This window comes from Centroberyx gerrardi, chromosome 9, assembly GCF_048128805.1.
Source record: "Centroberyx gerrardi isolate f3 chromosome 9, fCenGer3.hap1.cur.20231027, whole genome shotgun sequence".
Lineage (NCBI taxonomy): Eukaryota > Metazoa > Chordata > Actinopteri > Beryciformes > Berycidae > Centroberyx > Centroberyx gerrardi.
Window position 1 is genome coordinate 20,806,480 of NC_136005.1, and position 27,472 is coordinate 20,833,951.

The 27,472-nt window shown below is 44.5% G+C and overlaps 1 protein-coding gene across 1 annotated transcript; it reads right to left on the reverse strand.

Moving 5' to 3' along the window:
* adcy1a (adenylate cyclase 1a) lies at positions 1 to 27,472 on the reverse strand. Its single transcript, XM_078285499.1, has 20 exons — positions 26,858 to 27,472; positions 25,166 to 25,315; positions 22,788 to 22,906; positions 18,439 to 18,550; positions 14,860 to 14,987; positions 12,972 to 13,130; positions 12,105 to 12,246; positions 11,256 to 11,411; positions 8,427 to 8,621; positions 7,238 to 7,335; positions 6,909 to 6,993; positions 6,575 to 6,664; positions 5,955 to 6,229; positions 5,729 to 5,855; positions 5,189 to 5,305; positions 3,755 to 3,901; positions 3,052 to 3,150; positions 2,386 to 2,500; positions 419 to 543; positions 1 to 327 (listed from the first exon to the last, which is right to left on the reverse strand). The coding sequence occupies exons 1-20, from the start codon at positions 27,470 to 27,472 to the stop codon at positions 1 to 3; spliced, it is 3,381 nt and encodes a 1,126-aa protein (XP_078141625.1).

Here is a 27,472-nt window from a genome sequence, read left to right on the forward strand (position 1 = left end):
TCACACCATTGCCGTGGGGACAGAGGGCAAGTATCTGGTAGTGCTGGTGGAGGTGGTCGGCTTAGCCATGCCGGGGCTAGGGGTCCTGATCGTGGCATAGGTGGTCACCGTCGGGGCGGGGCTTAATCTAGTGCACACGTTGCCGTGGGCAAACGCGCTTGACCGGCGATTGGCGTTCCGGGGTTGTTGGGTTTGAGATGGCCTACCGCTTTGGCTCCGCCCCTCCAGGAAGTAAGTGAGCATCTGACCTTTGCCCTTGACACTAACCTGGCCTCGGCACACAAAGTCGTAATAGTCTGTGATGATGCGATAGACATCCTCTGTCACCTGGAGATGAAAAACAGAAATCATAAGGGAATCAATTCATGATGCGAGCAGATGCAGAGCAGAAGTGTGTGTACGCACTGTAGGACTGTACCTGTATCTTGCCTTGTACTCCAGTACTGTCCATCCTGCTGGCTACGTTCACTGTGTTTCCCCAGATGTCATACTGAGGCCTTCTGGCTCCGATCACCCCTGCCACCACTGGTCCCACATTGATCCCTGGTGTGAACATAACCAGAGAGCCCATAATGCAACGGTTAGCATACTGTATAGGCTATTCTGGAGTATGGACGAATTGATGTTTATTGGTTTATTCAGAGCCATGGATCAGGAGTTTGACCAATGCAGTTTTCAATGACAGTCATCTCTACTCATTGCCAAGTAACACATCACATGTCACAGTAACATGTCATCAAACTTCCCCAGTACATTTCATCTCCCCTTGCTTTTACAACCATTAACTACTGTGCCAGATCTCAGGACTGCCTGACCTTAGATATTCCACGTGCATATACTGAATTCGGAAAGACTGCTTTCCGGTACATTGCACCTTATAAATGGAATGAATTACAAAGGACTTTGAAACTTGTACATCTTATCCCACTAGATGATTTGACATTTTTATTTTTTAAAGGTGTTTGTGATTGTTTCTGATGATTTGTCCATGTTTACTGAATGTTGAGTTTATAATGTGTGATTGGATTATGCTTGTTTATTATTTTTGTATATGTTTTACTGCTGTTCTCAGGTCTCTCTTGAAAAAGAGATCTTGATCTCAATGACTATGTTTACATGGACTGCAATAATCCGACTATTGACCTTATTCTAAATAAGACAATATTTCGATTAAGGTGTTTACATGAGTTGCTTATAGAATATTCCATTCATATTCCTGTTTACATGCTACAGAGCATAGTCCGATTAATGACTGAAGACGCACACCCACATTACGTCCCTCCTACGTCCGAGTTTCCCTCCGGAATTTAACCTGAAACCCTTTCTGTCATGTTGCTACCGTGGTATACCCTTATGAGTATTTTCTTGCTAATTTGCAAAACACTGTGCTTCGAGCCGTTATTTTTACGGCTATACATGCCAATAGACGCAGGCAGATACAGCTTTTACAACAGGCCTCCTCTGTACTGCTTGTCGGCCAGATATCTTTAAACACTTGCTGGAAGCTAGAGCATGCGTCGTCAAGCAGTTGGATTGCCGTACGTGTCACAAAATGCTGCGAAAACTCAGATAGGACATCATAGTGTGATTAAGGTGTATACATGTCTACAATGCACTTCAATAATTCGACTAAAATCGGAATACTCCACATAATATCGACTATTGCTTACTTACTGACCTTATTTGGGTTAAGGTAATCAGAAAATGCTGTTAACATGGCAGTTTCTTATTCAGAGTATTGTCTTAATCGGGTTAATATCAGAATATTGCAGTCCATGTAAACGTGCTCAATGAGACTACCTGAATAAATAAATGTTCAATCAATTCTATGCCAGCCGTCGCGGTGATGCTATCAAAGACACTGCTTCATTCTTACAGCCACACTTCTTAGTTCTAAAGAGTGGACAACAATACAGCACACACAGTAAAATCTGACTCAACTCTTTCTTTTTTCGGTATTTACTGGAAAATGTTCAATATAAAGAGTTGCGTTTCTGCAGAACATGTTCAGCCAAGCACGCAAGCCCACACACTTTATACACACGCAGACCCGCAGTCTGCAGACAGGATGGCACTGTGTACACCAGGCTATGCTGTGATTAAACAAGGGCTCCTGTCACAGGCTCCCCACAGGATACCCAACACAATGGAACCCAGAACTTCAGGTCTCGCTGTGACGAGCTTCCTGTAGGAACGCTCTTTCTGTGATGCGTTTCCTACCATACAGCTTTACCAAGCTTACCGGCATTGAGCCCTGATGGACAACTGGTTGGTGTCATAGGTGACATAGGTCAGACACCCAGACCGTGTGTGTATAAACATTGTGTGTGTGTGTGTGTGTGTGCACGCGCTTGTGTGTGTGTGTGCGCATGCGTTTTCACTCACCGACTCTCAAGACAAAGTCATTGTAAGACTGATAGTTGATGGCGTCCAGGACATCAAACATCTCAATGGCAAAGTCTGATACCGTGCATAAGTGTGAGGTGATGGACTTCTTCGCCTATAGGAATCATAAAAATACATGCACACAAAACACACACACACACACACACACACACACACACACAACACATTTGTGCACACACACAAACAAACACACACGTTTATACCATGGTTTACACACAAGGTAGGAGAAGATATCGGCCTCCATTTCTGTTTCACTGACATGGTGTATTGCTTCTCACGTGATTACGGATACTATTATCTAAGACTGCCATAGCAGCACACATCAGGGTTTCCCCAAAGTCACATTAACACTGACCGACTGTTAAGTTTGCATAAAGTTGGCAGAAGTGGCAGAAAGGGCTCTTTTGTTTGTCAGCTTTGCAGGACTTATGAATGTGGAATATGCTGACGCCACAGCGGCCGCTAATCCCTCACAGTGGATTTGCAGGGTGAAACATGACAGCGTTCTAAATATCAACACCCAGAAAAAACTGTCTTGAAATACTAGGCCTCTCAAAAATGCTGTGTGCATTCAAGACATTAGGAACGTAGCTAACACGCTAATACATAACACACGTGATCTAAATATAGCTGTTGAATGTGTACCTTGGAGCCAGTCGTAGGAACCAGCCCTACTGCAGCCATGTATGTACTGCCGATAGTCTTGATTTTCTCTATGTCCCTGTAGCACTCTTTATCCATCAGCTGGAGAGAGAGAGAGAGAGAGAGAGAGGGGGGGGGGGGGGGGGGGGATGTCAACAAATCTGATTCCAGAAATTGGTATGTGTAATTTATTCACTTAGTGATTTTAAAATAGAGTAATAACATTACTACAGCTAAATTGATACTATATTTACAAACTTCAAATTGATGTCTCTTAATTGGAATAAATTGTCAGTTTAACTTTATATTATATGGGTTATGAGAGCAAAGAAATCCAAATTCTATTCAAAACAATCAAACAAATCAATCAAACAAAAGACTATTTTAGTGTGGTTGAGTAAAACATTTTTGCTGATTACAGATTTAAGCAAGGCAAAAAGTAATCTGAAAACAGATTTGATATTTAAAGTAACTTTCCCAACCACAAGCATCGCTTATCTCATCACATCAACAAATACAGTATTTTCTCAACCATCAGTCAGGGCCCAATCTCTTCTTTGACAATGACATTATGGAGGTCATATTGTTGGGTACTGGCCTGTACCTCCAATTTCAAGATCGAGGCAGACATGACAGTTGAAGGGTTACAACACAAAAAATTACACCACAGATTTATTATTCTCTGTAGAATAAAGCATTCACTCACCTCATCGAAGTCAGCAATGATCTCGTTAAGTAGCCTCAGACACTCCACTCCCATGTTGTTCCCATCCAGCTCAATGTAGAAGTCATTGAAGTTGGCGATGGAGGCAAACAACACTCCGACCTGAGCATAGGACTGGTAGTATAAGTCCTAGAAGGGAGGCAGCTCAGTTAGGACAGCTAAGTCAAAACAGAGTGAAAACTGACTAGACTTGGCTGTACTGTAGTGGTCATTCACCATAGTTGCCGAAGTGAGAGGAATGACGCTGTGTAAAGAACAGATGTTAAGATATTAAGATATGGTTAACATTTTGAGGAAATGGTGGTGGGCAATGCTGCCTTGAACAGGGATGAGAATTTGCAAATGGAACAAAGTTAATACAAGCAACACAGTGAGTGTTAAGGAGCAAATATAAACTGAAAACAAGATTGGTTATTGTTGTTGGTGAAATAACCCATCTACATCACCTCAAAATGTTGCCCATGTATTATAGCCCTTAGTGACAATGTGAAAAAGACAGATTCGATCAGTATGGGTGCAAGTGGCCATTATAGTCGCAATGAAAATGATTTTTGAAAGGGCCTTTATGTTGGAGCAGAGAAAAGATGGCTTTGAAACCCAGGCACCAAAGTAGCACTGGGGTGCGACATGAATACAGTGTGTGTGTTGGTGAACTTTAGCCCAGAGGAAAGAGGGGAGGCCTTTCTATTATACATTCTCGCTCTGAGGGGTCACCGATGTGGCGGAAGCACACTTCCTGCCCCTAGTGTTTACAAACCGAGCCTGTCCTCGTGAGGGGCTACACACTTCCTGATTCGCAGGTTGAGGATGTTTGATTTCATCACTTCCTGAGAAGGGGGAGGGGACTGGGGAAGGAACAGAGATCAGTGGAGGGGATGTTCATCAATCACTGGAAACAGACAGAAGGGCTGTCACATCGCACTTCCACTTTAACACCGCAACACATGGTCAGGGAACCAGCAACATTGTCCAAACCTCGTGGGATGTTTTCCCTGCAGGAACTAAAAATAGAAAGAACGCTGATTGGGAGCAGTTTGACTCTTAATTCCAAGTGACGTTTGTATGATCATGTGGCCTAACTAGTGCTTCAGGATCAGCACTCAAATTCTTTAAAACCTGTTTAAATCTGGGAGATTCTGGTTTGCCTGGTCAATCCAAGCCTGTAGCCTGTAACCTGACTCAAAAGACTTCCTATCCTGGAACACTCCAGGATGTAAATGTTTTGCCAATCAGTATAAGCCAAAAATCTGATCACTGGCTCAAATTGTAGTTCTTACATGGAAACATTAGCTTACTGTGCATCGTACCAGGAAGCATTGGGAACTTTTGAGTCTTTGCTGATTTCAGTAGCATAACTCATTTTAGATAGATGATCCTTGCTTGCTGGACAAGCCCAATGTGCTTGTGGATCCTCACCATGTTCCTGGGGTTAGACATGAGGAAGTGCTGAGCCACATGGGCAGGCAGAAGGTTGAACAGGATCCGCTTGTTGTCCAGCTTCACTTTCTCCATGTCGCCTCTCTCCTCCTCTGCCTGGACAGCACCAGCAATCACACAATACAAATGTGGAGAAGGAGGGGTGGGTCCTTACAAAGTGATATGAATGTAAATCCAATGTGAAATTCATGCTGTATTCTCTATACAAAAACAATAAACCTTTCATGTAATGTATAGTTGAGAGAAAAGATGTAATTGCTTATCCTTATCACTAGAGGGAGATAATGATTTGCAAACATGACAATGGCTCTCATTCGCAAAGATAGAAATATGCACACTCATAATCTGCTGTGACTGCGCACAACCATGCATGCACGCACACAAGCATGAATGCACACACACACACACACACACACACACAACACAGACACACACATAAAAGTACTGTATGTAAAAATACCAACACACACTAATAGGTATACTATACGTACACACACATATACACACAAACACACATACCTGAGTGGCCCAGAGATAGTCCAGCCGTAGTTTCAGATCTAGTTGTCTTGAGTGTAGAGCCAGAGCTCCAGCAAACAGCAAAACAGCCAACACAGGATCATATCCCCGTGTGTGGAGAAACCCTCCTCTGAAAGACACACACACACACATACACAACTTGAGCACACCCAGGACACATATATTTAGACCATAATAAACCAACATGCCACAAGCAGCTTGATCTTACCCCACAGCTTGGCGATAGCCACTGGTCTCCATGACAACGGTGTAGCTAGCAGAGAGGAGGAGGAGCAAGAGGATCTTGGGGAGTGAGGAGACGCGGAGGTAGGGGATGATAGTGAGGGTCCCAGCTACGCAGGACAAAAGGGCGTATGCCACGTTGGGACACGCCCTGTCTGCCACCGTCCTGTTGGCTGGCCCGCCCCCCGATGTATCCGTGGTGACCATCTCCATGGAGCTGCTGGAGTTTGCCCCACTTCTCGCCCAAGGAACACATCCAACCTTGAAGAAGGGGTGAAACAGGGCCAAAATGTAGTGGAGTACACTAACCAAAGCCTTATATTATAGAGCTGTATCCATGTTGCAGGGATAAATTTAAAAAAAAAGTCAGTGATCACCATAAGGCAGACAACCACCAATATAAACAAAAATCAATTCTATTGTTTTCCTTTCATATAACATACATCAGTTTGATACTACTTACTATGATGCGTACTATGAACTGTGAAAGGTGTGTAAACTCTATTCCACAAATAAAAAAGTGGCTAAACCGAAACTAGGTGGGTTTACCCTCCACTACATTCCTTATTGTATTTTACACACACACACACATATACATACACTTACCACACAGGCTTGGGTGATAGAGTAGGTGAGCAGAACAAGGAAGACATACAGCACTGTTCGGATCTGGATGGTGAGGCAGCCTGGATGGCACTTAAGCCAGAGGAGAGAGTGGGTGGGGGTTAGAACTGAGTCGGTAGTTAAGTACCTGTTAATCTACCTCAGTGGTATTTGGGACGCATCATTAGCCAGGAGTGGAAACAGGATGAGTGCATTTTGTTGTTGTGTTTCATTATGCGCTGGCCTATTACCGGAGACTATGCCACTGAAAGGATAACGTGATAATCCAATGTCACATACAGGCCGGCAGCCTGGAGGAGAAGTCAAGATGTCCTACCTGGACCCTGGTGAGGTGCAGGTACATGACGCAGGCCACGTGGAAACACACACACAGCACCAGCAGCAGCAGCACTAGCATTCCCCTGGAGGGAGAGAGGGGGGAGAGGGAGAGGCGGGAGGGGGGGGGTGGCACAGTGAGAAAGGCTTTCCCAATTTCCCATTTACTGCAGTGCAACAGCCTCCATTATAATTGTCTCACCAGACCCCTAACACCCAATCAATCCGGTTCCATTACACAAATGGGACAAACTGCGATCGTGTAAGAGCGAGTGGGTGTGCGTGTGTGTGTGTGTGTGTGTGTGTGTGTGTGTGTGTGTGTGTACGTACTGTGGAATCATTAGGAGATAGATAAGGCCAAACAGAGCAGCGAGGATCAGAGACAGAACCACTGCACTGATGAAATGGTCATCGTACACCTGGTGATACTGAGGGAGAACGAGAGAGAAGAGAGAGAGAGAGAAAACATCTACATGAGAGGCAGTTAACCAAAAAAGACAGGAGGATAGGAACGGCCTGAATAAGCTAATCAAGAAGCCTGCCTCCGCCTGGTATCATCCCAGATTCCCTCGAGGCCACTGCACATGAACGCATGAGGGAAAAACTGCACATCACATTATGCTACGAGGGTCATCCATCGCATGGGTTGGTTGAAAGCCTGAGGAGTGCTTTTAGTGGCAGTTTCATTCTACCAAGAGGCGGTAGATCATCATATGTGCCTGCTGCTATTAGGTATTTTAATGACTCAAATGTCTGACTTGCTTGCTCCATCCTCCTCTTTCTCGCCTTATCTTGGGGCTGAACATTGCGCCTCGTCTGTACTGAGCTGTACTGTGCTGGAGGCTATTGTGCTTAACATTTTAAAGTTTGTATCTTTATGTTTTGCTGCTGGTGACGGTATGAATGTTCCCAAAAGGATCAGCCATCTTCTAAAAGATATTAAATAAGTAACAATTAACTGATTTTTACTTTGGATAGAATTCCTCTGCCACACCGCTGTGTGTCTGTATATAGAGTGCACATACACATATACACACACATACACACACACACACACACACACACACACACACACACACAAACCCTTCCCTGTTCTGTGTCTCCTTTATGGCTCTACCCACGCACACATAGGAGAAAGATATCACGTGTGCCGCTCAGGCGTTCCCAAATCATTAGCTGCACCCCCTCCTGAGAGGGGGTGGGTGGATTCCTCACACACACGCACGCACAACACACACACACACACACATCATAGACAACAGGCGTGGGAGAGAGGGAGAGAGGGGAGAAGAAAAAAAGAAAGAGAATCAGAGAGACTGTGTAGGGTGTGTATGTGAGAGAAATAAGACAGAGGGGGTGATGCAGAGGATGGAGTCACGAAGCATGTTACCTTATGTATAATGGGGAAAGTATTCTTACCTCATACATGTGTTATATATATGTATTGTGTGCATTTGTGTCACGTATGTGTGCATGTGCACGTATGTGTGTGTGTGTGTGTGTGTGTGTGTGTGCTCACCCTGCGCTCCCTGTCTCTGTTTTTGTAGACCAGTGTGATGTAGTTGAGGTCTGAGGTCTCGGACTCGGTCTGCCGTGCTTCGATGAGCCGGCCGATGTAGCGGTTGACCCGGGTTCCCGGTGAGTGCTGCACGGCGCTGGCCGAGAACGACGTCCGGCTCCTCAGCTTCTCCGAGGCGGTCCGCAGCGCTCTCCGCTGTCAGCCACCACAACACAACACAACACAGTCCGTCTCTACAGAGCCAGGCCTGCCTGACACGTTAAGGTGACTGGCACCTTAAGATTTTGCTCAAATGTTAAGAACATCAGTGGAAAAAACAAACAAGGATAACTTCTTTAAAACTGCTATTAAGGAGCTTTATACTTCAAGTTAATGGAACTTGGACCAAATTTGTGTTTGCTTATTGCCTTTGATGATCCTCTTCTATGATCGCTGAAGGCTATTTTACAGCAATCAATGATTTAGCGTGCCTTGGAATTTTTTTTTTTTTTTTGCCAAAGTATGCCTTGGCATCAACAAGGTTCAGAACCACTGCATTCAACTCATCTTCTCTTTAAAGGATTTGCCATCATGGATGATTGATTGTGTTCAAAATTCCATCACTTAACTTCACTAGAACTTCATATACCCCTCAGCTGCGGTGTCGCTCTCCAAAAGTTTGAAAAGTTTCATGTGCTTTACTCGTTGGAACGCCCACATCCAAAATGATTTGCATTTATGAATTTAAAATCAACCATATACAAACTGCAGCAGATATTGTTCGCCCCTTTCGTAAGGAGAGTTGATTGTATTAGTGGGAATAAAACTGATCATTGACATCAGTGGACTCTCTTGTGTTGACACAGTTCCACAATTTGTGATGTATCGAAGCATGCAAAAAATCCCACATATCCTATTTGTAATTACCACTAGGAGGTTGATGTGAAATTTTTTTCACAAGTCAGTAATTCGTATTTCCAGTAAATCCTATGACATGAATACAGCATCAGAGTATTTGAATAGTCTATTTAACAAACATCTCATGCTAGTTAACATAACAAATCTAATGCCGCAATATACTCTAGTTTCAGGCAATGGATAATCGGAACATTGGATGTAGGCAGGTTCCATTGCTGTGTGGCTGTGATTGTGTTGATAAGACGTGTTTTAATTGGTGTTTAGTTTAGAGTCGGTTAGAGTTTGCATTGGCCCTCTGGGTGTGTATTGGAGAGCAGCGCTACCTGTAGCTGAGGGCTACATAAAGCTCTACAGTGAAGTAAGCGCTGAAATTTTGAACACAATTAACCATCATGTTGGCAAAAACTAGGAAAGCAAGGCCCAGGTTGAAAATAACTGGAATTATACACATATTTAACATATAGAGCAGCATGCCTGAAGCACCGGTAAGCATTCACATTTTCATTCAAGAATTTGATTAGTCATTATTTCATGAAATAATAACCTGATATGCAATAGGATCATAAGACATTGTATATAACACATGGCAGGAATGCTCTTGTTATGTCATAAAGCAATTATAAATAAATATCAATGAAAATTTTGCTAGGGTTTCAACCAGAGGTATTGCGACAAAAGTGTGTTTAAAATTGGCCTGTCATAATGTACCCATGACTCCTAAATTCTAAGTCTCATGTGACTGGCAAAAAAGCTTTTCTTTATTATCATGGTTATGAAAGCAACAATAGGAATAGGATGTTAAGTATTCTATAAATGTACACCTACTAAATTAGCATTAAATAGTTCAGTATCTGTTGCCAAAGCAAAACAGTGATAATACTACTACTTCTACAAAAATAAAATAAAAACACTATGACTCAGCCAGTCTCATTGGAGCAGATGATGTCATAATACAAATTCTGTGGCTATCACAGACGTTCAACAAAAAATGATAATGTCATCATTGCAACTCTTCTATGTCATAACACTATTATGGTCAAATACGCAAATTGTTATCACAAGAGCTGCTATTCTTTGGACCAAAACAATTTACGCTGTCATAATTCTATTATAAAATTCCACTGTGTCACAACGGCAGCATTTTGGCCGTTTAGATAATCATGTAACAATGTGGCTAATACTATTAGAGGAGATGATAACGGGCTGTGGGTGATTACCAGCAGCCGTAGAGCAACCTCATCAGAATCATGAAGTACTAATGCCTGGCCAAGCTCACACAGTTGGGCGGATTACAGCTAGCAGGCTATTTCTGATGGCCAGACCCTGTGATGCCGCCACCAATCACCAACCACCAGCCAACCGACCGGCCGACCAACCACCGACACTCTGACTCACCGCTGAGTCACCGTGGTTTAAAACAAATACACACAAAGATAATGAGAAACACATGCACAAGCACAAATTAATGGTCATATGCACACACAGAGCCATCATTTGGCATTTATGTAGAGGAACACACACACACAGCCACAGCTAAAGAGCAGTCAGTTTAGGTCAAAAGTTGCCTTTAATATCCATTGCACTAGCCTACTTTTAAACAAGTGGTTGTAACACAGGCATACTGTAGTACTTATGCTGAGAGATCCAGAAATCCAGATTAGTGTGCTCTGTGTGTGTGTGTGTGTGTGCGCAGCAGATTAGGAAACCAAGCAGGATTTCACTCCATCAGCAATGGACATACAAACCCATTAAAAGGATTTTTACTACGCAACCCAGAAATATTAATATCTATTATGTACAAAACACGGTGGTATGCAGAGGCACGCAAACACACGTGCACTCACGCGTAGGTTCACAAAAAAATGACCCAATTTCAAACACACACCTCATTACGCAAACAGACACGGACACTTCAACACACAAGTCCCACACCTTGTCGTCGTCCTCGCAGGTCATGACGTTGGAAAAGGGGATCTCGGCCTTGAACATCTTCCTACAGTGCATGAGCTGCACCAGCAGGTAGCACACCGTCTTGAACTTCATCCTCTTGGCTGGCTTGATGTCTGACAGAATCAGTCCCGGGAAGATCTGGAAGGGAAGAGAGGGACGAAGAGGGGACAAGAAGGAAGAGAAGGGAGAAAGGCATCAGCCAAAGTGATACCAGCTTCTTGAATATTGGATAGAAAATGAGGAGAAGTTGGATTATGGGGTAACGGATGGGACGGGAAGGATGGCAGGGAAAGGAGATATGACATCACTAAAAAGATGAGAGCAGGAATTTTTATGTGCTTTGGAGAATCATCTCATTCATGGAAATAAAGCAGGTTTGTGTGGGATATTTACAGTAAATGGTGTGAGGAATGTTAGCAAACCTGGATGTATCAAGTATGTGCGTGTGTGTGTGTGTGTGTGTGTGTGTGTGTGCGTGTGCGTGCATACATACATGTTTGCCTGTGTGAGTGCATTATGCATCTAACCCTAACCCAGAAGCAGGGGATTTAAGCTGCTATGAGTAGACTTTGCCACGGCAGTGTGACACACACTCCGCCCTGGTGCACATGTGCGGTCGGTGTGAGATAGTGATACAAGACATGTGTATGCCAGCTTAACACATGGCCTGCCTCCCTCCCCGCTTCAGAGGATTAACTGTTACAGCACCGACAGATGTGTCACCTCTGGAGTTGTATGCTGACGAGAGGCGGGAGAGAGAAAGAAAGAAGGAAAGACACAAACAAACAAGCGAAGGGGAGAGAAAGAGTGTGAGAAAAAGTGCCAGCGTACCTTGCGCCTGTGAGAGGGTACAATGAAGAAGGTCTCTATGTGGTGTTTCTGAAGGAAGGCGTGTCTCTCGTGGCCAAAGCCTGGTTCCACTTCATAGTCTCCATTCAGACACTCCAGAGTGGTCCTTGTGATGTGCACCTTGCTGGGAGAGCAAGCAGAGCAGTGGACACAGATAGCAGACACAGCAAGTGTCAGGCAGAAAGGTCTCAAATCATTGTCCCCTTCATTGTTTTTAAAAGCCTAATAACCCATGGCTAGTCTTTTGTCTGCACAATATGGAATTTGGGTCTCTATCTGCCTAAAATGCTTCACCTGCCAGTGTTAATTTAACTCTGAAAGTGCCAGCGCCACTGTTTATGAGTTCATTTTTACACTTTCAGAGTCAAATTAACACTGGCAATTTTACTGTACAAAAATCTATTTAAACATGTTATTTGATCTTGTAATGAGTCTTAAAATATGATTTTACTTTAAACAAGTGAAAGCCAATGAGGTGAGCTCATTTACAATGCAAATCAGCTTGTTTCAAGACTTGTTTTTAATGAAGTGACATTATTTTTATACAAGCGGAGTGATGATTGTCAGTTGTTCCAAGACAATTCTTGAAACAGATGGAACTGCATCAGACACAAGTGAAATTATTTCACCCCACTGATTTTTCACTTGTTCTAAGGAGAGCAAGATTTCAAGACTGAATATGAGATAAAGCAACTTCTGTTAATGCTGTGATCTGGTGTTACACTGAGCACACAAGATGACGCCCTATTCCATTTCTATATGTGGGATATTGTGTGTGTGTGTGTGTTCTTTTTCCACTTTGACCGCTCAGATTCATGTCTCAGTGGGTGTGTGAGTAGCAGTACTGACCCAGGCAGCCCTCCAGCCTCCATCACATTTGCCAGTGTGACATCGTTGGACCAGACGTCATACTGCCATTTCCTCAGGCCCAGCACACCGCACAGCACCCGTCCTGTGTGCAGGCCAACACGCATATTCAGATCCACCTCTGTCGCCTCCACCACCGACCTGCAGGGGGTGATACAGGATTCAGCTCAGACAATTGAAACAAAACCAACATGTGAATGTGGCTTCTCTGGGTTTTTTTTTTTTTTTGGAGGGGGAAGGCCTCAGAAATAGCTTTTAGACTATGTGACAGAGAAGCTCTCCACCGAGACCAATACAAATGAGATTCTTTGAGGCAAGGTGGCAGCTCCGCCGGGCATGGTGGTCCAACCTGCCTATTCAGTGGTAGGAGGAAACAGTGATGTGAAGTGCTGTAGCTGACAAGATAGACAGCTAAATATAGCTCTCAGCCTGAGATCTGTCTTGTCGCTGCTGTATTATAGTTTCACCATGACCAAACAGTTCGCATCTCACTTGGCTTTGTTTTGATGGAGTGAGAGCAGCTCTGCATTGTATATTCAAAACAAAAAACCTCTTGCTCAAGCTCCCGGAGCGTGTGCATGCATGCGTCTGTGTGCATGGGAGCGTGTGTGTGTGTGTGCACATGTGTGTGCGCGTGTATACCACCTCTCTTAGCTGTGTTGTGGCTCGGGGGAGATAAAGTGGGACTTTTCCAAAGCCTCTCCTCTCCAGTAAATCACTATACAAAGCTCCTCGTCAACAGTGGGAGGTGAGCCACTTCAGACGAGAAAGGGAGAGGGAGGCACGGATGGAGCGACGGAAAGAAATAGAGAGTCGTGGAGGTTGTCAAAGTGAGTGTGTGTGTGTGTGTGTGTGTGTGTGTGTGTGTGAGAGAGAGAATGTGGTCCACCCATCAGGCTGAAGGAGGGATGTCACACACGGAGGGATGAGTGTGTATGGCAGCACCTGTCCTGAGAGATAAAGGACTCCTACAGTGGCATCCATCCGCTCAGACAGAACAGCAGGAAAATAACGTGACAGGCCAGAGCTCACATAGGAGAATGAGCTAAAGGCTCTGTGAGTGTGTGTGTGTGTGTGTGTGTGTGTGTGTGTGTGTGTGTGTGTGTTGGGGCGGGGTGGGCCTGTGGGGTTGGGGGTTATATTTGGCGGCAAATTTGTCACAAATTTTCCACAAACAGTTTTCAGAATCTGTCTGTGCTCAGCGGAATGGCTTGCCTCTGTCTCGCCTGTATTGCTGGGTTCTGTCCACATATTATTCACATTACATCCAGTATTACTTATTGCTGTGCTCCTCCTACATCAAGTAGTATGATGTGTGTTCAGCATCAGCATGGGCCAATCTTTTTGTAGATTGCATTACTTGACTCGGAAGAATAGCTATTCTGTATTTTTTAATGTGACATCCTGCCCTTGCACATTTTTTATTGTTGCATTCGTTTTTTATTGCTTTTTAAGTGTCTATTTCTTGCACTTTGACCAACAGAATTATAAGTACCTTGACCTTCACTTAGCATGTTTAAATAAATGGTGGGCATGCAGTAGAAGGGCAGTGTGTGGGAAAGCTGGGAGGTGCAGAGAGAATGGCTCCTTAGAGTTATGAATTCATAATTTAGACTATTTTAATTCTCTCACAAAAATAGGAAACAATCAAATATAAGCTTATTTAATGTAAAACAACAGCATCAGCAAACTGAAAGTCCCTCAGTCTCGTAACAACAAATCCTTTTACTCTAGCTGTACTTGTTTAAAGGTCATGGTTTCATCTCAACATGTCCACGCACACAAAATGAAACCTTGTGTGATGATACGTATGTGTGTGTGTGTGTGTGTGTGTGTGTGTGCGCGCTCCTGTGCGTGCACAGTGACTCACGCTATCGTGTCAATCATGTCCAGGCCCATCTCCACACAGCAGTGAGCGTGGTCTGCCTTGGGTTGGGTCAGGCCTGACACACAGTAGTAACAGTCCCCGAGGATCTTGATACGTCTGCAATGATTCTCCTGAGGGAGAGAGAGAGAGAGAGAGAGAGAGAGAGAGAGAGAGAGGGGGGGAGAGAGAGAGAGAGAGAGAGATTATCTGAACTGACCTAGTCTACCAAAGGGCCAAACTCAGTCATAATAGATAAATCTGTTTTTATTCTGTTACTAACGCAATAAGAAAGCTACAGAAGCAACCACTGTAAAAGTTCCCCTTCATGCATTTGTCCTGCATCTTTCCCTCAAATTATACTGAAGACAATTCTTTCTTGAATGTCATACCGTGGAAATAAAATAGCAAACATTTATCAATTTTAATGCCTCTCCGCTAATGACAAGTCCTTTCCTTACAACCTTGTTTGCTGCTGAAAAGAGCAAAACTTGATTCCTCCATATAGTTCCTCTTGGGAAAGGAACAAAAATGCAGCAGCAGCTCAGCAAGAACACAATAAAAAGTGGGAACTGAATGGCTACATCTGCTAGTCCATTCCAAGTTAAATAGTTGAAAGTTACTCACACATTTCATTAATAAATGGATGCCAAAAATGCATAAAGGGTAATGAGAATGTTTGGATATTGAATGTCTGGCACCAGAAATCGAAAAGTGTATTTTCGCTCCTATGTGACGAGATTCGAAATGTCTAGGCACCGCATGGGAGCGGAGCAGTTGCATCTCTGCTCATCATATCATCGGATGTGTGTGTTTGTGAAACCGTGCGCGTGTTTGTAGTTGGGGCCAACTCTAATTGCTCCGACATGCTCTTGAAGTAGAATCCCTCCCACACATTCCCAGACAGATCAGCTATTTGTCACAGTGCACATTGTGCGCAAAAACTCAGTGACGACACATAACACAAACGCGCATGCACACACACACATGCACACACACAAATACATGCACCACATACAAACACACACACACACCTGCAGAAATACCTGCAGAAAAGCACAGACACCAACATGATTACATGCAAACATACAGGTTCATCTGTTTCAAGCAACAATGTACACAGGATTTCCATTTGGCACTGTATCACACACAGTCATCAGAGAAACGTAATGGTAGACCTACAAAGCTTAGCCTGCAGGCACCCTCTGAGTGACAGACAAATACATACACATACATACACACACACACACACACACACACACACACACACATACAGAGGATGCATGGCAACTGCAGGGTGAGAGGCGGAGATGAGAGGAGAGGAGACGGGGTGCTCTGGTTTTCTGCTCACGGGAGCAGAAAGATTCTGGCGTGGGAGGATATGAGAATTCAGAACGTGGATGATTATCCCAGAGCTAGGAACAGCAACACACAGAAGCAGTGTGTGTGTGTGTGTCAGTGCGTGTGTGTGCATGTGCGTGTGTGTTCATGTGCGTGTGTGTCCATGTGCGCGTATCCCTGTGTGTGTGAGTGGAGAGATAAATGAGAGAGAAAGAAGAAATTATCAGTCGACAGCAAGCCATGTCTCAAGAGAAAGGTATAAGATCTGTGTAATGCGTGTGTTTGTGTGTGTGTGTGTGTGTGTGTGTGTGTGTTGTATGTGTATGTGAGTGTGTGTGTATACATGCCTGCATAGTGCATGCATGCACATTAGTGCAAGTAATGGGTCACTCTCAATCCTATGTGCATGTGTGTGTTCCTGTGTTTCTGGTTGCCTGTCTGTGTGACTGTGTCTGTGTGTTTGCAAGTGTGTGTTCATGCACATGTGTATCTGTTTCTGTATGTGTGTGTGTGTGTGTGTGTGTGTTACTATATCTGCGTGTCTTCATGACTGTGTTTTTTTGTCCATGTGTGTCTGAGTCTGCATGTATAGCACATGCATGTACATGAGTGCATGTAATGGGTCAGTCTCAATCGTGTGTGTGTGTGTGTGTGTGTATGTATGGCATACAGCAGTCAGACAGGCTCAGCAGCTGTGACAGACCCGGTTAGAGAGTGAATTTCCCCTCGCCGACACGACAGGGTATAAATCTCAATTAGGACGCAGCTGCAGCTACACACACACACACACACACACACACAGTATATCCTCATCACAAGATTTCCATATAATGGCTTACTGAGCACTGGAGCACTGATAGCAAGCCACATATCACCTTGTATCTTGCTCTCTCTCTCTCCTCTCTCTCTCCTCTCTCTCTCTCCATGTTAAGCCATGACTGATTCCTGAGATGCAGAATGAACTCGAGAGGGATAATCCTGCTGATCATGTGACTTGTGTGTATGCCTATGTGCCTGCGTCTGTGCAAGTGTGTGTGTGTCTGCTTATATGCCTGTGTGTGTGTGTGAGTGTGCTGTCTGAAGAGATCTCTTTGCGTGGTTTTGGTACTGGTGTTGGTGGAAATGGGACGAAAGCATAAGTAGAAGATGTTTTGTGTGGGGCAACTTACAGGGAAAAGAGAATGAATTTTGCACAGGAACATTATCATAGTTCTTTTCTTTGTTGTCAAATGATTTCATTGGCAAACTGACGTCCGACCATCACACTTCCCTGAAGGAGACAGCTAAGTAGCAATCAGCTTGTGAGCTGTAACAGCCTGTTGTTTGACTGCAACACACAAAGCCCGGGAGAAACTGCGAGAAATCTGAGAGGTAAATGTATTATTTACTCTCGGAGCTCATTTATTATGCCGAGCCATATATTGATCCAACGTTGAAGTAAAGCTGGAGAGGCTTGACAGAGGTGGAGGAGGAGGAGGAGGAGAAGGAGGAGATGAAGGTCAAGGAGGGGAAGGAATTGGAAGGGTGAGAGAGATATAGGGGGATCAGAGAAAATAGAATTAGAGAGGGAGATATGAGTGAACCGATTTTCAGACAGAGGGGAGATAAGGGTTGAGGGGGCGGAGTGTGTGTGTGTGTGTGTGTGTGTGTGTGTGTGAGAGAGAGAGAGAGAGCACTATTTGGACTATTACACTTGATAGAGAGAGAGCGAGAGAGAAACGCTGTACTGTAGCCTACACTGTATGCTAGTAAGCCTGTGTAGCGTTGTTCTCTGGGAAAGAAGATTAGGAGAGTGATAGGTTATCTGCCGGCAGACTACTGTAATCATATTAATACTGCATGAGCCAAAGACACACACACACACACACACACACACACACACACACACACACACACACACACACACACACGTTCACTCATATCTCCCTGCAGTCAGTAGAGATACAGTCGGCTTGACACTGGTCCAACACATGCTCATATATGCGTGCGCGCACACACTCACACACACACACACACACACACACACACACACACACACACACACTGACACTACCTGCACTAGCATCAGGCCTTTGAGGCAAAGAGACGATGGAGGGTGGACTAATGTTAATAAAACCAATTGCTGCAGCCGTTTCAAAACCTCCAACGCTGGATTTTTTCATCATCATACAGTGTAGTGTGTGTAGTGTGTGTGTGTGTGTGTGTGTGTTTGGGGAGGTGGGGGGGTGGGGGGGATGCACTTACTGTAGCCAGCTCATCAAACTTCCCAAAGAGTTCGTTGAGCAGCTTGACCAGTTCCTGAGCAGTACACTGGGAAGCCAAGCTGGTAAAGCCCACAATGTCTGCAAACAGAATGCTGAGAGAGAGAGAGAGAGAGAGAGAGAGAGAGAGAGAGAGAGAAAGAGAAAGCGAGAGAGAGACAGAAATATTATAATCTGACATGCTCAACTCAGCCTTAACAGTTGATTGTGTTTCTCTAAGTTCTCTAAGAAGCTAACGTAACGTAAGAAATGGTTAAATGACAATCAAAGTGAATCACTTGTAGCAAGTACCATAATCCAATTCCATGGTAAGTAAGTGTCTTTTAGGCCAACCACTAAATCAATTACAGAGCTAAATTGCCTGCTGCTGGCTAGCGAGGTGGGGTTGAGGAAGGTGTTGAAAGCTACTTAGCCCCTCATTCATTCGCTCCCAGGCAGGCCAGATGGCAACAAAACAAGGTGTTATGGCTCTTATCGACTCTGAATAATTTCACAAGTCCCAGTTAAAAAAAATCGACTCCTCCCCGCAGTGTCAACGCATCGGAGTTTTCGAGTGTGAGACCCCTGTGCCAGAGAGTAGTGTGACTTTTGAGGAGGGCCTCCCCCTGCATCGTGACTGGGTTATCGTGCTCTCTCTCGGCAGTGCGGTAGTCACTCAGGAACCTGATGTATGCAAAGCCGGGATCACGACGGCAGCTCCACTGAAGAGCTCTGTTGTGTGATTTGTCTTTGAATGGCGCTGCGCTGCGGGTCGTGCTGGTGCACTCGTATTGCTGTGTTGCGGCGGAGGGGGGTGGGGGGTAGGGGGGTGGGGGGGGGGTGGGGGGGCAGAGGGAGAACGGAGGTGGGGGGGGGTCTGAAGGAGAGCGGAGCGGTGGTGGATCTAAATAGGAGCGCGATCAAACGTTCCCGGGCCACATCAAAGGGGCCAGATCAGGGAGATGTCACCCCCCCACTCGGCACATAAAGCTGATGTTTTTGCTGTGTGTGCGTGTGTGTGTGTGTGTGTGTGTATGTGTGTGTATTTGTACCACCTCCCTGGAGACAGGCAGAGGCTGGCTTGCTGGGTGCAGCAGCGTGGTGTTTGGCCGAGTGCCAGTGCGGTAGAGGCTAGTGAATGGGTGGTTGTTCCTAGCTGTGGGCGACTGTGGGAGCAGAGCAGATAGACAGACAGAGAGAGAGAGAGAGAGAGAGAGAGAGAGAAGAGACAGACAGAGAGTGGAGAGGATTGTCTCTTGACAGGAGTGCTGTTGACATGCTACCTAGCCCTCCACTCCCACACTCAGCAGTGATACAGCTCTCCTCTTCCCTTTACTGCCTTGTTGGAATGTAATCAGTTCAACCGTCAGCCCAGGCCAGGTTCCCACGCTCTGTAATATCTTCCTCATAGCAAGTGCATCGGAGGTGGCGGAGCTGCCGAAAAACGCTGATAAAATTCCCCACTCGAATCTGAAGGTCGCGTCACACGGGGAACAATTTGAGGCAATGTCGATGAGCAGTTTGGCTTAATTATAACCAACATTACTTTTTCATTAGATTTTATTATTTATACCCCACTATGTTATCGACACTGATTTTAGGCAGCAGGGTGGTGCAGTGAGCAGGGAGATCGCCTTTCAACTGAAGGACCCAGTTTCAAGCCACAGTGTCCCCCTGCTGAAGTGTCCACAGCATTCCCATCCAAAATTACATTCAAGAAAAATACCATGGCAACTCTTGATTAATTATTAAAAAGCCTTCACTCACTGGCTAGTCCATTTTGGGACAGTTAAAAAGCCAACATGTTTGAGCTAACATGCCTTCATCAAGGACAGATACAAATGCCAGTAAACTTTCACAGAAATAGACGGTGCTCCCACCTAGAAGATGGAGCAATCACAGGTAACAAGCAGTCAACTGCACATCTAGTACATCTAATACATATAAATGCCATCCCTAAATTGGAACCTAATATAATTAGGGTAAGCCAAACCTAATTGTAAAAATATACATAGGCCTATGTATATCTTTAGCCCAGACTTCACTACCAACTGGTCATTAAAGGATAAGGCTGGTGTTTTTTAATGCATTGCTTACCGTCAACAAATCCTATGAAAATAACAAAATCAACAATGTGTTTGCTCTACTCCCGTTACTTTCTGACTTCCCACGTACCGTCAACCCGGAAGTCATTGGCTCCAATTGTAAGCTAAAAACCTTGAAATACAGCTCACAAAGACATAGTTTCAATTTTAAAAATCACTAACTGTTACCACAAAAAGTCAGGCTGTTGTAGTTATTACCAAATCAAATTCAAATGGGAACAAATTCTTCATTACGCCGGGGACTATTTTCGGTGCTACGGAACTACTTCCCTGAGATCGCAAACCTGTTTACAGCCAGCTTATTAAGTTGTTTGAGGAAAAAGTCGCTTGGCCCGGTGCATCGTGATGATGAAATATGCTGCCCAGAGCAACAGCATGGTTTTTTGATGTGTTTTTAATCGTTTTTTTAATACAATGGAGTTCTATGGCTGCTGGGACATGGCTTAATTGGGCACCGGCTACATGGACGAGACTTGTTGGCAAAACAAAATCATTGCTGATTTTGTTATTTTCAAAGGATTTGTTGAGGGTAAGCAAAAAACACCAGCTTTATCCTTTAATACCTATATATTCAGTTGATCTTAACTGTCTAAGGTGATTACCTTTCTGATAAACAAGAGATCATGATCAATACCTACAGCCATCAGAGAGGAAGAGCTAGTGTTATGATGCGTTTTATAATGTCTGGTCATCAGGTAATCCATATTTCCTATTCTGATTGCATATGCAAGTCTATCCTGGAAGCGTCATTTTGTACAGCCTACATAAAAGGCATTCCAATCGGTAGACCACATGTGTAGTTTTACAGTTAAGATTTGACTTGTACAATATTGTCACAATAATTGCAAAGACCACACTTGAATGATTCCTTGACCTCTGACTGCAACCAGTTGTGGAGTGTGTCAGCTGTCAGGTGAGTGTGCACTAGTCTGTCCTTAAAGCTAGGTGCTCTCCTAAACACAATAGGTGGCTTAGGGAACACATCATTTAAATGTGGATCACACTGCATGACCTTCCAGTTCTTTTTCATGAAATGTTTTATTTTATTGATAAAGTGCACCCTTTCTGGGGCGTCCTGAGTGCGTTTCCTTGTCAATAGATTATCCCAATCTAAGAGGCTGTTTTTTCTATCACATTTTTCTTAAATACACCTGTTTATGAACTTTAACTGCATCTCCTTGCAGTCCATCAAGGAATGAAATCATTCTCTGTCGCAGATGTGGTGCAACCTCTGAAATTGCGCGAATGGGATGTTCTCCTTAATAATTATTGTGAAAGGATTTTGCATGTAAAATCATATTTCTATCTGTTTTTTTTTTCTAAAAATAGAAGTGGGGAGATCACCAGTCTTGCTTTTAGTTATGCATAGATCAAGGAAGTTAATCATGTCTTTGCTATAGGGATAATCTGATCTAGTGTTCCGTGCCTGACCAGATCAGAATTACATCATCTAATCGTCCCCACCAAAGGATACAGGTATTTACATCAGGGTTCAATTAAATACGTGGTCCATTTCCCATTTCCCCATGTATAGAGTTATGTAGTGTCCATTCCATAAGTGATAACAGGAAATGTGTAGGTGGATTGTCCCCATCAAGTCGCAGATTCAAATAATATTGATGGGCTGAAAGGCCTTGATCATGGCTTTACTGGCATTTGTATCTCTCCCTGATGAAGGCGTGTTAGCCGAAACATGCTGGCTTTTTAACTGTCCCAAAATGGACTAGCCAGTGAATAAAGGCTTTTTAATATTTAATCACAAGAAGAGCCTTAATAAGTTGCCTTATTATTTTTCTTCTTATTGATACTGATTGTTTGGAATCATACAAAGGCTGCCATAGAACTTTTGATAATACAATATTCTCATGGAATTAATCATATATATAGTGGAGGAGAGAAAGCTACTGGCAAAGGGATTATTTGGCATTACTTGTGCATATATGAAATAATTCTAATCTCCATGACATTATCAAAGCTCCATGGTAAATGTACCAAAGGAGATGACTATGATCCACCAGGAATAGCCTTTTCTAAACAATCTAATGGCGGCGGTGGCTACTGTGCAGGCAACAGTGAGCCATCCCTTCTCTCTCTAACCTCTAGTGTGATTGCTTCTGCGTTAATGGCTAATCTTAATAGCTCTCCTTCCATTCTTGACCTTGACATCACAGCAGGTGACACCTGGATCAAAACAGTCCAGCCCCTCCGCACACCTCTCCAGCCCACTGTTGTCATGACACCCCCATACCTGACGTTGTCATGACGCTGGATGTAGATCTTGTGAAAGATCCTCTCAGGCGGTTTCAGGAAGTCCTCCTTCATCTCCATGGCAACATTCCTGGGCAGTAGGCTCATTAGCAGACGCTCCTGACGAGGGAGGGGTTAAAAGAGAAGAGGCGGTGTTAGAACTTTAAATTGGCAGGTTACCTCAGCTCTTGGACATATGTGCACACAAACATATTCCACACACACACCACACACACACACACACACACACACATAATTTGTTCCCTACGTTGGCATAAATATCCATATATTCCTCAATGCCGAGAGCAAATGACACTGGTCATGATCTTATAGCCACAAGAGATACATAACACTCCTGTGTTTCAAACAGTTACTAAGCGCAATTACACACTTGAGTTCCTCTGGCTTAAAACACTATATATAGATTGTCACATTTATTTTTCTGTGTTGTAAGCCTCCTAGTTCCTGCACACAACAGTCGGAGAAGTCTCAGCTGCACCACCAGAGAGAATGTTTGAAACTCTAGCAGGATGTCAAATGTTTTTGAATACACAATGAATCATCATTCATACACTATGGAGGCTGTGCTGAATGGCTGTTGAGAAGCAGGAGTATAAAAGCTGCCAGGACTCTCCTGTGTATCCCTCCAACACTGTCATACATTACACAGCCATTCACACAACTGCTCACTGCCTGCAGAATACAACTGCACTGGAGAGCAGATTCTAGGAACAGCCATTGCACTCGCTAGTGGATGTTGTGTGTGTGTTTTTGTGTTTTTGTGTGTGTCTGTGTCTGTCAATGCATGCACATGTGTGTGTCAGGTATTCAAATGTGCAAATCATGACATCCAAAGTGAAACGTTATGGCAAATGCAAGAGTAGTTCATGTAAAATATAATAATTAGTTTCTCTGCTTTATTAATCTTTCCCATTTCTCATCCCAGAACGCGTTATAATCGCGCATTAATGATTCCCATTTCTCTGATCTGTCTCAGAAAAAATGAAAAAATCTACCACACGGCAGCCTGACTTAATATGTGCTCTGTTTGACTATACCTCTTTTCTTTTCATAGCAGTTTATTAATGAGACATTTTCTCCCATTAAAATGCAGATTCTGTAGGTGACCTGCGCTCAGACAAGACTAACAGGAAAGGGTAGTTTCCACAAAAACTTTGTGCCTTTGAAAATTAACAACGTGAAATGCCGAACTGTGGGTGGTGATTACGGAACACTCAAACTTGTTGTTGTTTGCATGGAGCGCAAGAGAAATGCTCGGTGAAAAGGAAGGAGAGGAAGGGCAGCGAGAGAGGTGTTGTGTTAATTGTTTTTCCTTGCATAGTGTTCCTGAAGACTTCACTCCAGCCAAGAGAAAATTGTGAACTGCTGATGGGTTCTGAGATTGCTATTGACCTGGCAAGTCAATTTACCACACAGACATACGGCCCATACACATGTTCGGGAATCAATAGAACCTATGGCTTCAGCTCAAAGTGACAGGCTACCTAAGAAAATGTATAAGTGATAACCAAAGGCTGTTTGATGGGTAAAATTCAAACCCCAGACGTTTAGTTGTGGGCACATCAGTAGGCTGGTTGCGGGCTGGTGGTTGGCTGTTGATAGATCCCAATCAGGGGTGTGTGTGCGTTTCTCTCACCCAGATAAACTGTGACCTTTACCGGAGTAGGGAGGCCATGAAAGCAATCTGCTTGTGTAATTACCTGTCAGAAGGGAGCCTGTTACTGCTGGGGAAAACACAGCACATCATCATCTAATCTACAAAGCACAGGTGCTAAGTGTGTGTGCGTGCATGCGTGCGTGTGTGTCTATGTTTCTGCGTCAGTCTGCATTTGCGTGCACAAAACTTTGTGTGTATATGCAGGTGAGATGTGTACGCAATAGAGGAATATGATATAGGCAGGATAATTAATTCTCTTTTTAACAACTGGTGTAGGTGGGTACGTGTGTGCGCGCACACGTACGCACAGAAACGAAGTGTTTCTGTGTGTTAAAGTTGCCTGATTGTTCCTTAGTTAAATCAGTGCGTGTAGGTGTGTGTGGAGGGGGTGGAATGTGTGGCGCTGGTGCATGTGCTACAGTAATTGTTCTTTCCTTAAATAGCTGCTGTCATAGTTACTGCGTGCCTGTGGGCAGGTTGTTAGAGTACATTGGCACCTGAAACCTTTAAAAACCTCCAACTTCTCGACATCTTGTGAAGGCTATATACATGACGAACATATAAATATACATACAAGAAGAGGGGAAACGTATGGATGCATGTCTTTGCGGGTCTGTCGCTGTTTGCCTCTACGCTTCCTCTGTGCTGTGCTATCTTTGTGTGTGTGTGTGTGTGTGTGTGCGTGTGCATGTACACTTCACCTGTTTCTCGTTCTCATCCTCCAGCCTCAGCCTCTCCTCTATGCAGTTGCGGGCTTGCAGGAAGACCTTCCTCTGGGTGCGCTCAGTGAGAATCCTCACAAACACCCCCGACAGGTTGACGCTGGTGAACAGCACCGCGTTGGCCACCAGCTGCACACAAACAAGAACAGACATGCCAGCGAAGCCGGTGGCGTCTATACGTGTGTGTGTGTCTGTGTGCGCGTGCGTGTCTGTCGGAATACACGTGTGTGGCTGCATATGTGTTTTCTGTGTGCATGCAAGCATACATGCATACATGCTGGCTAGGTTAGACCTTACAATCCTTGATTAATCCATGGAATGTCAGACATCAAGGTCAGCACATGGATTACAACATGAACTGTAGGTGTCACTTAAAGAGCAAAAAGCTATATAGTGAAGTGGCTGGGAGACATAGGGGCAAACAAAGTGCATTATTGGTTATTGATCAGAGACCACTGATCCTTTGAGACACTTGATGTGGAGGCTGAACTCGGGTAACCACCCTTTGTAGTCGATTCCAAAAGGTCAGAGGTGAAAGGTCAAAGAAACACTCCATTCCAACACTGCCAGATGGATTTGATACTTCTTCTGCTGTCTGACTAGCCAAAGACTTAAGACTTCACCCCATACTGTAACTAAACTGATATTGATACTCTACTGACTTACAACAGATGCATAGGTCTATGGGCTGAATAAGATAAAAAATGTAATGCAGAATCATATGTACTATCTGACAAATTAAAAAAAAATAGCAATGCTGACAAACTGTATTTTGTTGTAACAGCAAATAATAATCAGCATTGTAGCTTTAGTGCATTGCAACTGATTAATTGTGTCATCTTATTATGAACCAGTTCACTATGAAAAGAACTCATGGGTCTTATAAAACCCTCTGAAAAGTAATAAAGATTAAGATATTAAAGAAGTCAGCATGGCATGGTCTGTATGCAGTTTCTGCAAATTTAACAAGATGTTGTGGTGGGCAGGCATTGTTGTTCCCCCCACGCATTCCCCTAAAATATTTTCTTAAAAGGTGGGGGCATTTAATTGTTGCACTAACAAGGACCTTAAAATAACACCGTGAGTTAGTGTACCCAAGTTGTGTAGGAGGCTCTGCAGGAATCTCCACCGTTTGTTTCAGCACTGGTGATTGGACAGCTCCCTGTCTACTTCACTGCACTGGGGTGCAAAAGTGCAACTTTCAACTTCTCTCCACTTTAATAACTATATACTAAAGACCTACATCGATAGCTGGGGTGTTTTTAGCCTTCTTTATCCGGGGAAAGTCGACTGAGCATGCATGCTCTTTTTCAGCATAACCTTGCTTCACATTCATACAGCTACACAGGTTCATACCTGGGAACTTCCCAGTGCAACCAGTCTTCTACAGTTGGCACTAGAGCAGTTGGGGTTAAGTGCCTTGCCCTAAGGCACTTCGACGGTAGTTGTTGAGTGAAAGGGGAGAGCGTTACTCACACACTGAGTGATTCACAACTCATTCAGTGATAAGCTGACTACTTAATAGATATAATTATGGCACGTGGTGAAATAAGGCTGAACAGTCCTGTACAAAAGGCAGTGGGAAACTTGAAGAAGTGAGAGTGAATGCCAGCCCAGCAGGCAGGCTTTAAAATGACCAGAGGCTGAGCGGGATAGAGATGCAGCGCTTACCGGTCTCCAGATCTTCTGTTTCCTTCCCGTGACCGACGTCGCTGTGACAATGAAATGGGACGCAGCGACCATCACTCCAAACAGCACGGCCAGCAGAGTCCGCACCGGCAGCAGCACGTAAGCCACGAGGGTGACCAGCATGAGCTGCCATACACCTTGCTCAGGGGCAGCGGCACTCTCCAACTCGGACGTGCCGAGCGCCAGCGGGAACGGGCAGCAGAGCAGCGCAAAGGTGAAACTGAAAAGCAGGGCGAGCTTTGCTATCTGCTGCAGCTGCGTCACCTGCAGGTATTTGACGTTGGTGACGATAAACAGCGACAGGAACACCACGCAGTGCACCGGATGGGAGCCCTTGGACACGGTGAGACGCGGACCGGACAGCAGCTCCACCAGGGCCAGCGACGACGCGGCCACGATGAGCACCGCCAGGGCTTTGAGCGTGGCGGTCTGCTCCAGCTTCAGGTTGTAGTTTTGGAAGAGAGCCTCCAGCTCCCGGCTGTTGAACTCGTCCTCGCAGGCGATGGCGCCCAGGGGTACACCGGCCGGGCAGTGACCCTTCCTCCGCCGGGTCTTGACTCTTTCCAGTGGTATTTCCTCCATGTTCCGGCCATTCAT